Source organism: Felis catus, chromosome E3 (genome assembly GCF_018350175.1).
Source record: "Felis catus isolate Fca126 chromosome E3, F.catus_Fca126_mat1.0, whole genome shotgun sequence".
In the NCBI taxonomy this organism is placed as follows: Eukaryota; Metazoa; Chordata; class Mammalia; order Carnivora; family Felidae; genus Felis; species Felis catus.
The window spans coordinates 40,570,829-40,583,905 of NC_058383.1; the positions used below are offsets into that span (position 1 = coordinate 40,570,829).

A 13,077-nucleotide genomic window follows, 5' to 3' on the forward strand; every position below is an offset into this window, starting at 1 on the left:
TCCTCCCGAGGCTCCGTCACTTCTGTGGGAGGGAACGTTCGGCTGCGAGGAGGCCACAACTGGGTAGCTCCTCCATTTGCATTTGGATTGCTTCTCTCCCCCCCTCCCTCCCCCCACCCCGCACCAGGCCCAGTGGCTGCCCTGAGGGAGCAAACTGGAATCATCCAGACCTCCAAGGGGGGGGGGGGGGGGGGGGAGGTCGGAGCAGGGAGCTTCTGAGCTGGGGGAGGACAGAGACTTTGAAGTCTGGCCCTCCTTGGAGTCAGAGGCCTCCAGTAAGACTGCGTCAAATGTAATTAAATGGGGTGCAGCGCGCCGCCCCATGACGGCCGAGCCCAAGCCAATGTCGCCAGTTCCTTGACACCGCGTCCTGGGATCCCCGCTCAGAAAGGAGAGCAGTTATTCCCACCTGCTCCAGCGAATTGATGTGGGCGGAGGAAGGGGTTTTCCCGTGAGGCTGCACTGTCCTTCCCAAGAGCGCCTAGGGGGCCAGACCTCGACTCCGGCTCAAGAGGCGCCGTGGGGGTTTCTGGAAAGTGCTTTCTGCGGTATTCTGACCTCTGGTCCCAGCTTCAGCCCCCGCTCGTGGCCCTGAGCTTGGCCCCTTGGCCCCCCCCTCCCCCCCCCACCCCACCTCCATCTCCAGACGCTCGCCTCCGAACGACCCAGGGCCTAACGAGCATAGAGTCCTGCAGCTCACGGGGCCCGTGGTGTTCCCTTGCATCCTGTGCAGCCCATCACACAGCCTGCCGCAGGAGGACCCCACACGGAGGCCCGGCCGTTCTCCAAGACCTCTCGGGCCCAGGGGGCAGGGCGGAGGGAAAGCAGCGTTAGTCCCCCACCCCCGGTTTCAGGCCAGCGCCAGCTCACTGGATTCAGCGGGTGGTCTCTGTGTAACTGTCCCTCGGTCTTGGAGGGTGCTGGCGGGGCCCTGCGGGCGTGGAGACGGGGCAGTCCCGAGAGGCCCCGCCGTGTGCCTGAGCCCCCAGCACCACGTAGGGGGCACATGACTGTGAACCCCAAACGCACCTGAGACACAGAGATCCCCCCACCTCGCCTGCTGAGGGGCACACGGGGTCCTGCGGGCCCAGCTCCGCCCCCAGAGGAGAGGGGTGGCGGGAAGCCCGAGTGGCATCCCAGACCACCAGGCTGCTCTCGGGAGGGGCAGTGCCTCCTCCCGAACCCACAACGTCGTTAGTATGGGTGGCCCCGGGGTCACCGAGGCCTCTCCCCAGAGGGAAGGAGCCGGTGTGGCCCCTGTGTGTGCAGGTGGAGGCAGTGGCCCGTCGGTGAGAGAGTGGGGTGCCGTGTGCACGCAGGATGAGGCTGCCGCAGAGGGCTCCCCGGGTGTGGGCACCCCCTGGAGGAGGCGGCCCACTGCCCAGGTACAGCTCAGGCCCGGGAGCCCCTTCTGGCCCTCGGGTAGGAGTGAAGGCCGCAGCATAGAGAAGCCCATGTCCTTCCTGTGGGAAGGCCTTGCACCTGGCCTCTCCAGACAGGGGGTTCAGAAGCACGTTCTCAGGCCTTTGACCGTCCAGAGAGGCCCATCTGCATCCCGGGTGCCTCCCTCCGTGCCCCTGCCTCCTCCTGACTCCGGAGAGCGAGCCCGGAATGTTCTTGTGCCTTGCACTCTCCCTTCCCTGGAGAGCAGGGGTGGACGGCTGTGGGTCACTCGGCTCTCTTTGGATCTGGCCTGGCACTGGCTTGTCTGAGCCTTTTTTTTTCCCCCAGAATTAATTTGGGGCTGAAAAAGGCTGACAGAAGTCTTTGTTCCTTTGACGCTCACTCAGGAAGGAAAAAATCCGTGGAAAATCTGACATCTGCCTATAGGGAGAAGTCAGCGGATGAGGAGGAATATAATTATTCTCTGCTCCCGGAAGAATGTTTCAGATTTTTAAGTGTCTCATATCAACTTAGAATTTGAATGACATTTTAATTATTTTGTTTTTTTCTTCTTTGCCTGGTTTGAATCTCCAAAGAGACCCGCTCTTGGATTCCAAGGGGTGCGGGGAGCAGAGCTGTGCTCACGGGGCTGTCGCGTGACGGCGGCTGCTCTCCTGCCCCGCGAGCAGGCACGCCATCACCGGGAGCTCGTGGCCGTCCGTGTCACCGGGACAGGCTCGCTCAGGTCTGGCCAGCAGGCACGTGGGACTTCTCAGAACTCGGTTTTCCTGTGGACACAAATGTGCCACAGAGCTCTGCCCAGGGGGTGTGTCTCTGGCATTTGTGTGACCTAAGCAAACCTAGTTTCCAGAAAGATGGGGACTCCGGTCTTCAAACAGCATACCCGGGTGCCTAGAGCTCGTCTCCACGTGGGTGGAAGGTGCCGAGAGGCTGAGTTGCCAGGCTGGCCAAGGGCCGGGTGTGTGCGCGACCCCCGCCCAGCCCAGCACCCCATCAGAGACGGCAGTGGGTCGGGGCTTAGGACAGCAGAGCGCTAGGAGCCCTTGGGGACAGATGTGCAAGCTGACCATCTGTAAACCAAGCCCGCGTGCACGGCAGGAGCAATGCTAACTCGGTCTGTCAGGAAGCCTGAAGGGCCACCCCGTGTCGCTGGGACTCCCATGTCGCCTCTCATCCCTGCTCCTTTGGGTGTTACCGTGTCCTTGTGGCCCGCCAGCCCGAAGTCTCGGCTGCTCCCCATGCCGCACCCATCCTGTGGGCTCCATGTTCCAGACACATCCCAACCTGGATGGTCCTTCTGCCTGGAAAGCCGCGGAGGCCCCTCGTCACCGATCTCGTGTCCCTCTCTGGCCCACTCCGTCCCCACCCGAACCTGACTGACCCCAAGGCCAGGGGGACCCTGGGAGTTCCCGAACACAGCCTTTCCCGGTCTGCTCAGCTCCAGACCTGCCGACCCGGGTTCCCTCACACCGCTGCCTGGCATTTCTGCCCCTCACTCCTCCTGCGGCTTGTCCCGGCCTCTCCAGGGCCGCCCACCTTCCTGCTCCAGGGCCCGGGTTCTCTTCTCGGCACCCTCCACGTGCCTGCCCCACCGCAGCCAGACAAGGCCTCTTCTGCGCCAGGCTTGACCTGTTGAGTTCTATGTGCTGACTACGCGGGTGGGAAGGCGGGCGGGCGGGTGGAAGGGAGGTAGGCGGGAGGGTGAAGCTGGTAGGACTCGGCCCAGAACTGTTGCAGCTGTAAAAACCACGGTCACGAGGGAAAGCGGAGCCGCAACCCACGCCCGCTTTCTGTCGGTGCGGCTTCTCACCTTCCAACCGAGCTGTTATGTAAGAGACGTCGCAGCAGAATCTCTGGGACCCAAGCGGGGTCTCCAGGGCTGGCAGCGGACAGCCCCCTCCTAGGAAGGGTCCGCAGGGAGCTGGGAGTTCCCAAGAGAAAGCGGGGCTGGAGGCTCCGACCGACAGACGAGCTGCTGTGGTCCCCGAGGCTGCAGACGGGCGGCCCTCCCTGCACGGCCTCTCCCCTGCGTGCCCGGCAGCTGAGCCGCTCCCTGGGCACGCTTCAGACCCGCTGTTCGTGGGGGCGGTGGAGATGTCCCCTCCTGCCCAGCTTCCTCTGCGTCCATAGAAGCGTATGCAGATCCAGGGCCTGTGGCTTTTCCAGCCCGTCCATTTTTAAAGCCTCCCAACCGCATTCCTGCAGTCATGCTCAGAAAACCTGTTTTCAGGGTGCCTGGCCGGCTCAGTTGGAGGAGCCTGGGACTTTTGATCTCTGGGTTGGAGTTCAAGCCCCATGTTGGGTGTAGACTTAAAAAATAAAAAAATCTAAAAAAAGCAAAGGAGAGCTGAGTCTTGCAAGAAGCACAGAAGGAACTGCCTTTGTAGGAGGAAGCTGGTGTTTTCTACACGTAACACAGGACTTAGTCACAGAAAAGCCCCAAGCGGGCCTTTCGTACAGCTTTGTTCATGTCTTCTTTGCTCCGTGTTTCAGGTGCGAGAGAAGTTCTGTCCCTCAAAGCTTCCTTTGGGCGGCCCCACCGTGGCGGGTTTGCGTGTGCTCAGGAGTGGCTCACGTCCTTCTGTCTTGTCTTGGCAGGGCCTCATCAAGATCCGGGGGGACCAGTGCTGGCGGGACCTCACTTGCATGGACTTCCACTATGAGGTGAGCCCCACACGGGGGACCTGCCCGCCGCGCCACAGGTGCAGCCTCTTGCTCGGCTCACCGGCTGCCCCCTCCTGCTTTTTTTCTCGGGAGGGGTGGGGGGTGATGGGTAGGTCACGAGGTGGCTTGCAGTGCCCCAGCACGTGGGGAGGGCTCCGTCCTGGAGGACGGGGCTCCCGGTGCCCGTGGCTGCAGGCCCGGCAGTCCCTTGGGCACTGGTCCCTCCACCGCTGTCCACGGTCTTGCCCGGGCACCCTCTCTGGGCAGGTGGGCTGGCCCCGTGCACCCCCAGGCTGGGAGGTGCTCCACTGTGCGCCCTGCCCCCCAGCCATGGCAGAGGGACGTGGGGGCAGGCCCCAGTCCCACTGTGCCCACGTTTCCAAGGCTCCCACACCCCGTTCCCCACCCCTCCCTGGAACCCCGCCCAGGTCCAAGCCCTTCTGGACGTTCGTGTCCCTGCTGACTGCTCATGTTTGTGGGGGGCGGGGACCGCATCGGCCCGTGAATGAATTAGCCCGAGAGCATTCGGTGTGTGTGCACAGAGAAGGCCTCCCGGGTGCCACGTCCCTCTTGGTGACACTCCTGGCGTGCACCTGTCGGGACGTTTCCTTCCGCGTTTCCCGCTCCCGGCTTGCGGCTCCAGTACGGGAAAGGCAGCGTGCTCTGCCCTTCTTACGAGGCGCTTGCTTGCAGCCCTCCGCCCCTTGGGGGTTTTCAGTCCTGACGTGTTGAGTAGATGCCAATTCTGAGTCCCAGGCACGTTTGGCTTCGCGTCCTCTGTCAACCAGCCCGGGGCAGGGATGTCCCCACGTGTGCCGCATTTCATGGGAGTAGGAGACCGTCCTCGGGGCACATGCGCCACAGCCTCCCCTCCCCTCCTGCCCACGGGCCCACGGGTCCATCCCTGGGTCCTGCAGCCACCTTGCCACAAAGTTCCAGACAGTAAATGTTCCTGGCTCTGAGGAGGGAGGCGGCGTGGGGCCCCTTGGGCTGAGCCAGGACCCCTGGGGCCACCCAGCCAGTCCGGCCGCGTCCCCGCGACTGCCCGCTGTGTGCAGAGGAAGGGAGTCAGAGCAGGAGGAACAGGTGGCATGTGCCAGAGTCCCCGCGGCACCACCTGCCGTCGCGTGCCTGCAGGTCTTGACCAGAGTGGAGGCGGGACCCGGGACTCCAGTCTCTATGTCAGCAGGAACCTCGGCCAGCAGGGAGGGGCCGGACGAGCCTGCACGCGGGGTGGGCGAGGTGTCCCAGCCTCGTGCATCCTCAGAGGGGCTGGAGGCAGGTGCAGGGAGGCAGAGTTCCTGCATCTCTCCAGCCCTGCAAGGGGTCTGGGCAGACTGGGGGCGTGTGACCCACGTCTTGAGGAGGGGGCCAGCCAGCCGTGATGTCGGTGTGAGGCCAAGACCGCTGAGAGTCCGTCTTCTAGGACAGGCCAAGTCTTGGCTCAGCGATCATAGTGGAATCCAGGGTGTAAGGGAGCGGCTGCCCTGGGGCCCTGGTTGCAGTGCCGCTGTCGCAGACCAGGAGCCTGTGCCCCCAGGTCAGGTCTCCTGCAGGGACAGAAGCACCCCGACTATCTAGGAGAAGCTTTTGCCTAGTGGATCATGTTCCCCCACGCTCTGGAAGCTAGGTGGAGTGAGGGCACCCGACACAGGTCAGGAGTGGGGGCTGGGACCCCTCGTGCTATTTGCCACCCGTAGAGCCCCGTCACGTTGTCTGTGTGCCTGGAGCAAGGATGGGGGCCACACGGCCTGTCCTCGGTGACCTGGACTCCCCAGTCGGTGGCAGGTGGCAGTGGGATGAGAGAGGGCAGCTCGTTCACGGTCACAGCACTGCTGGCGGGAGGCTCACAGGAGGGACCCTCAGGGGACAGCCAGGGAACCGGCAGGGGTGGGGGGACAGGCACGCAGGTGAAAGGGAGGGAGGGGCTTCCGGCTAAGACAAGAACCTGGAGTGCCGTCAGCATGGGGCTGAGCCTCTGCCTCCCCAGACTGGGCAGTGAGCCGGAGGCCAGCGGCGGGGGGGGGGGGGGGGGGGGGGGGGTGGTCAGCAGACCTCCTGCCAGCCCCAAGCGCCGACAGGAGAGGCCCGCACCCGACACCACAGCCTCGGCCCGCGGTGTCCCGTCTACGTCCTCCCGTGACCTGGGCGCAGCTCCTGGTAGACTCAGGGCACAGGAGGGCCCAGGCAGGGCCCCTGCGTGTGTGTCATCAGCCTCGGTAGAGGAAAGAGCGAGTGACCTCCATGGACGCTTCCAGGATGAGCCACGGTCCCTGCGGGTCTCACGTTGGCCCTGAGCAGCCACAGCAAAGCCAGCCGTCCCTCAGAAGGTGCCAGGATCCCTGGCCCCCGCGCTCACGGGCTCTTACACGGTGAAACCGTCCACGAGAAAGGCCCCGGGATGGCCTCCCTGCCAGGCACTCAGCAAGGGAGGAAAGGAAAATGCTGTCTATCTGCCGACACCTCTGTTCCCCGTCAGGGTGGCCGCGAGGTACGGTGGCACCCCACGCGGAGCAGCACGACTTCAGGTAGTGGCCCCCCGTGACCTCTCTGCCCAGAACAAACGAGTCGGGATCTGAACTCGTAACCTTTACGATGCTTTAGTTCCCGGACATACCCTGGACGTGCGCACGCCTGAGCGGGCCCCTGCCCGCAGCTGCGGGGACGGGCGTGTGGTGGTCTCTGAGCAGCCACACGGGCTCCCGCCTCGCTGGCCACCCGCCTGGTTCCACCTGCAGCGCTCCTGGGGTCGGGTCTGTGCCCCACCTCAGGCCGCGGGAGGCAGTTGGTAGATGCCGGCACCGGTTTTGTTCTAAGTCCTTCATGCAGAGGTGACTTTCCGCCTGGGACACAGATCATGTTCGGCTCCCGCGACTGTGAAGTCCTGCGGTCCCTGGCGCGTCCGAGGGGCCTGTCACGTCCACTGTGCTTCTAGGCGCGACTTCCACGCCTGGGCGGAACGGCTGGCTTGAGGGCATCTGCGGGGTCTGCCTCAGAGCCTCGATGCCTGAGCAGACCCTTCAGGAGGCGGGTCCGTGCCACGCGGGGGCCCTCCGGCCTCTACCCCTCCGAGTGCGCGTGAGGCCGTCCACACGAGCACTGCCTCGTCGGTGTTCGCTCCCGGGGCCCCGAGCACCAGCCCAGCCCAGTGGGGACTGCCTTCCCGCTGCTCCCTGAGCCTAAGCCAGCTTTTTTTAGTTTGTTTGTTTGTTTATTTTTGAGCGAAGGAGAGAGACAGAGTGTGAGTGGGGGAGGGGCAGAGAGAGAGGGAGACACAAAATCCCCAGCAGGCTCCAGGCTCCGAGCTGTCAGCACAGAGCCCGACGCGGGGCTCAAACTCACAGACCGTGAGATCATGACAAGCTGAAGTCGGACACTTAACCGACTGAGCCACCCAGGAGACTTTTTTTTAATTTTTTTATTTTTTTTTTAATGTTTATTTACGGTCATTCTTGGCACTCTGCCTCCCGGGTCCACACCAGGTGCTCCTTCCCGGGTGCCAGTGATCTCGGCCATGCCAGGATGCTCTCAGGGGTGACTGAGGCAGGCTGGGCCCCAGGGATGGACAGCAGTGCCGGTGGGAGCCTCCGGCCCCTCCCAGGCAGCCAGGCGTCCTCCTGGGGCTAGGCGGTGTCATGGGGGGCTGCTCACTAAACCCTGGGCATCGTGTCCTCCCTCCCTGGGCGAGCTTCGGTCATCTGCACGTGTGAATGCCAGCCCGCCGAGCGGTGACCGGCGTCTTTCACGGCCCACACGCCCTTTCTGGCTGTGCCCGTCGGGGCCTTGGGTACAGCCGAGGGCACAGCTGGGGCCGCTCTACCAACGCCCCCACCAAGCACAGCAGGACCTTCCTCCTGCATCGCACACCGGCCCCAGCATAGGAGACTTCTGTTTGGGTCTCGGGCCAGTGGGTCCTGTCTGTAACTGCCACCTGGGGACCTGGGTTACCAGCTGTTCATACCATAATTTGATGGGGGTCACCAAACGCCCTTAAATACAGGGGTCCGTAAATCTGGAAGGAACCGGACTCAAGACTGACATTACTGTGAAAGCTACAAATGTTAACATGATGGAAGTGGGGGCTGAGTTAGCTCCCGTGGGTTGGGAGTCGAGGCTTTGTCCCCCCGCAGCTTTCCTGATTTCATAGGAAGGAAGTGTATTTTGTGCGTACTGGGGACAGGAGGGGAACACCGCCTGGCTGGGTGCTTGTGGTGGCCCACGCCCTGGGGTCACCCAAAGGGCAAGCTCTGCCAGACCAAGTCCGTGAGAGGCAGGGGTGCAGCCTTAGGGTCAGCGAAGGTCATTGCTGCGCCTTCTTCGTACAGACCCATGCCGCGTGCCCTCGGGGCTGCTTCTGACCCGTGTGCGCCTCGAGGCTTGACCCTGTCTTCCCAAGTTGAAGCTGGTAACAACCCCAAGGTTTTCATCAGATCAGTGACACGCATACTAGAGTGTCAACTCTGTGAGGCCAGTTAGTGTAACCGAGTTCCCGCGTAGGTGAGAACTTTGCAAGTGTCCTTGTTATTGATTTCTAGTTCCATTTGTTATTGTCAGAGATCATATATTATGTGATTTGAATCTTTTCAAATGTATTCAGACTTGTTTTGTGGCCCAGAATATGGTCTTCGTGAATGTTCCGTATGAGCCTAGAGCCTAAAGCAGGAGTGTCTGTCCCGTATTCACTGAGCGCTCGTGAAATCCAGCTGGATGGTAGGGGTTTCGTCTCCTGTGTCCCCGTGTTTTGTCTGTCTACTTGAACTGTCAAGTATTGAGAGAGGAGCTGAACCGTGAAACCACAATCGTGGACTTGCGGACACGTGGGCCGGAAGAAATGACCCTCCCTCGTAGGCGGGTCCGATGCTCCCCCGGCCAGCGGCGTTTGCGCGGCCTGCATCTTCCACACTGTGATTGTCAGCCCACGTGCGCCATCGCGTGAGAAGTGTGTGGCGTTGGGCCCTGTTGCATCACCTGGTCAGACTGCCTTCCGGTTGTGTGTTCGTCACCGTCCCCGAGCACGGCGGTCTCGTGGCTGCTGCTGGTTTGCTGTTCCGCCCAGCTGTCCTTTCCATCTTTTGTGTCTTTTTCCGCTTCTTCTGGACTTCTCGGATGTTTCTTACAACCCCTTTCCAGCTCTTTTCTCAGCTCGTTAGCTACAATCGTTTTGTTTCCGTTTCCGTGGTAATTTGAGGGCTTGCCGTGGGAGTCTGTCGTACGTCACAGCTAGGACGGGGACAGTGACGCGCCCGCTCTCTCCCCGGGCCTCCCGCTGCTGCTGTCGCACGCGTCCTGTTACGGGAGCCACAGGCCACGTCGTTACTGTTCTTGTCCAGTCAAATCGGCCTTTAGAGATCGCACGTTTATCGGAAAGACAGCCTCGTGTGGCTGTCCGAGCCCTCAGCATCTCCGGGGCTCCCCTCCGATCACCACCTGCTTTCCCTCCACCGGGCGGCCGCCGCTCACACCCCGTGGTGCGGGTTTGCTGCCGCGGGGCTCTTGATCCGAAGGCCTCTCTCCCCCTTGTCGGTGACAGACGTTTTCGACAGACTTGTTTCGGTCCTTGAGGGACGTGGCTCCAGTGCCCTCTTGCTGGGACCCGGGCTCGGGCGGGATGAGAGCCCCCAGTTCTTGCAGAGCCGCCACAGCCACCCCCGGTGTCTCGTGCTCTTCTACCCGGCGCCAGGACGGTCCCGGACCCGTGTGCGCAGCTCGCTTTGTTTCCTTCTGCGCCGCCCGTCTTCGGGGCGGGAAGCGGAGGCGGCCTCAGGGGGTCTGAGCTCCCAAGATGGGCACACACGTGGCACCCGTGTCCGCCTTGGCGTCACCAGGGACGGAGCCTTCAGCCCTGACGTCGGGGCCCGCAGCAGGCCAGCCGCCAGCTGTGTGAGAGAACACGGTACATCTCCCGGTGTCACCGAGACCCTCTCCTGACAGGCGCGAGCGACGTCCACTCCCTGCCACCAGGGAGCCGCCCACAGGGAGATGCCTCCTTGTCCCCAGGGGACACACCTCCACCCCGCAAACAGATGCAAACTTGAGACCGCGGGGCGGACACCTCACCTCCCGGGCTCTGCGAGCCGCGCGCGTCCCGGGTTGGCAGTGATGGTGCGACCGGGGTTTTCTGTTGAACCAGAGTACGTGCAGCTCGAGGGTTTTCAAAACTTGTTCTTGAGAGAAGGATTACGCACGTTCCTCTTCTCATTAAAACCTCACGCACATAATTCGTAGTCCCTAAAATGGGAAAAGGGCTGAAAAAGCCGTTTCTGTCCTCACGCTTCTCACTGAGGGCCTGGAGAGGAGGGCGTTGGAACCGACAGGAAGGAACGTCGCTTTCCCCAAATCCTGAAACTGTTTTCATCACCCTTCGTGTTGTCCTCACGTTTTTCCTTTTTAAAAGTGTCTTTTTGGGGGGCACCTGGGTGGCTCAGTCGGTTGGACGTCCGACTCGGGCTCAGGTCAGGACCTCACAGTTTGTGGGTTCGAGCCCCGCATCAGGCTCTGTGCTGACAGTTCGGAGCCCGGAGCTGCTTCGGATTCTGCGTCTCCCTCTCTCTCCGCCCCTCTGCCACGTGCACTCTCATTCTCTCAAAAATAAATATACGTTAAAAAAAATTTATCTTTTTAAGGGACCCAGCTGTAAAATGACCCACGGGTCCCCCGGCTGACCATCCCCCGGCCTGCAAGCCGGGCCGAGCTCCGGACACTCGGCCACGATTCTCTAACGCGCTGCGGCCGCGGTGGTGAGCACAGCAGGCCCTCCTGCCACTACTTTATGGGGTGCGACGTTCCAGCCACCTCCAGGGTTTACAACCGGATTTTATGACATAGTGGTCTTTTCCAGCATCAGTGCAAACAAAAATAAAACTCTGTCTCCGCCTTGTAGAAGGGAGACCTCGGGACCCTCCCAGCCCCTAGGCCCAGACACAGGAGGAGCGTGAGCCTTCGGCGGCGGTGTGGGGCGTTGGGAAACGGAGCCATCCTCTCAAGGACTTGTCGTGGGAGGTGTCGGACACCCGTCACAGTACTTGTTCTCATTTCTGTGTGGCAGAGAAGCCAGGTGGAGGGCATGGGGCCCACTCTGGGGCTCACACCTGCAGACTTGGGGCCCCGTCCCCCCGCCGACCCACTGCCCCCTGCCGCGCCAAGCGGCAGATGATTCTACTGAGCATGTGTCTCTGCTTCACGATAAGTAAGGTCACAGAAACTCGAAGGAATGGGAATTTGCAACAGCTGTCCAAGTTTATTACAAATTTAGGTCACAACCTTCTTAAAACCCCAACAGGGTCCCTGACCACTGTCCTGTCGAGGCTCCCGCTGCCGCGGGCATGACCCAGAGGTGGCGTCGGTGGGCTGCCAGCTGGGGAGGCCCCGAGCTCAGCCCTCCCGAGAAGACGCGTCTTGCCTGACCTCTGCTGAGAACACGCGATTACTTACAAAACCCCAGGAAACAGTCCCTTGTCCCAGAGATGTGGTTCCCAGAAATCTGCCCCAACCAGAGATGAACACGAAGTTCAAGAAATGAAAAGTGGCAAAGGACGTGGCGCCCCCGAGTGGGGGCAGCCCCGCCCTGGGCGTCCCCTGCCAGGAACACAATGAGCCTGCCTTGGGCAGCGGACGGATGGTGGCCTGGCCGCTGCAGGGCCTGGAGGCGGGGCCTTGGGGGGCTGGCCAGCCTCACCCGCGACCCAGACAGTTTGCTTCTGCCGGGAAAACACTTCAGCGACCAACGCCCGCGCCTCGGGCTCACTCCCACCTGCACGTTGAGGGAAGGAACAGATGAGACGCTCAGCGCCTCTCCCTGCAGCATGACTCCGTGAGGAGCTTGGCCTCTCTCCCCCAACTCCCCAGGAGCAGGGGGTTCCAGAAGGCGGACAGCTGTCGCCGGGACCTCCGCAGATCGCAGGAGGGCCCACACCTCCGGAGAAGCAGATGTGACCCCCTGGTGCGGTGACTTCCGAAGGACTGACCTCTCTGAAGGCCAAGTAGAAACACGTCTCCGTGTCCTGTCACCAGCTGGAGGCCGTGAGCGAGGCTTGTCTGGAAGGGCCCAGCAGAAGAGACTTCCTTGTGCTTGTTGCTCAGTGCTGGACGGTCCACTGTGAAGGACAAGGGGCCGGGGGCGGCCTGTCCGCAGGACCCCGTGGGCCATAAACCCCAGATGATCGTGAAGAGGAAGGCGCATCCTGGGCACACGTGCTGTACTCGCTCGGGGGCCCAGGTAGCCCCACCCACACGCCTGCCACCGCGTGTCCGGGCCACGGAGGGTCCGAGTCGGCCGCACCCGGGGTTGAGGACCGGGGACCTGGAGAGAGCAAACAAGGCCCCGAGGCCATGCGGGCAGGTGCGCCCTTCTTGTTCACAGGTGGGAACACGTGTCACGTGCTGAGAGCCCCTGGGACGGACGGGGAGAGGCCCGCGGGGCGCTGCCCCAGGCTGCAGACGTCTGCTCAGAACACGCGTAGACGCAGAGCTGTGAGCTAGACGGGTGTGGACGGAGCCACGCTCGGTTTTCCCGCTGGGCCCACCAAAGGGCCCAGAGCCCGTGACACGCGTGCCCAGGCCGGGCTCCCATCGAAGGGAACATACCTGAACCAGAGGCGGCAGAGTCTTCAGGGCCAGAAGGTAAGGAGCGTCTCTGCAGTAAGTGATGGCGAAGGACCCGCGTGCCCGCACAGCACAGGCAGCTGGGCCGGAGGGACAGGTCTCCCTTGCGGTGGAACACCAACTGACCGAGGAGGAGGAACGGCGGACCCAGAAGTCATGGCTCAGAGGCCAAGAGAGCCACGGATTCTGGCAAGAACCCGCAAAGGATGCGGGAATGCGGGGGGGGTGGGGAACTCCACGGCCCCAAAGTGCTGGGAACGGCCCGGCCGACACCCCCTAACCGGGTCCAGGTGGAAACGGCCATGCTAAGGCACATGGTCCCCTCAGGCCCCCGGGGACAGGCCCGTCCCCTCCTCGGCCTCCTGCCCAAAGTGCAAGCCCCACATCTACCGTGAGGGACACCCTGCA

At 62.5% G+C, this 13,077-nt stretch overlaps 1 protein-coding gene across 3 annotated transcripts in view; it reads left to right on the forward strand.

Annotated features, from left to right (window-relative positions):
• Positions 1–13,077, forward strand: part of LMF1 (lipase maturation factor 1) — an 89,742-nt gene that overhangs the window by 61,804 nt on the left and 14,861 nt on the right. For all 3 annotated transcript variants that reach the window (XM_045048058.1, XM_045048057.1, XM_003999053.6), the window contains exon 5: positions 4,003–4,068. In XM_045048058.1, coding sequence (XP_044903993.1) covers positions 4,003–4,068 — 66 coding nt within the window. The remainder of the gene's footprint in view (positions 1–4,002; positions 4,069–13,077) is intronic.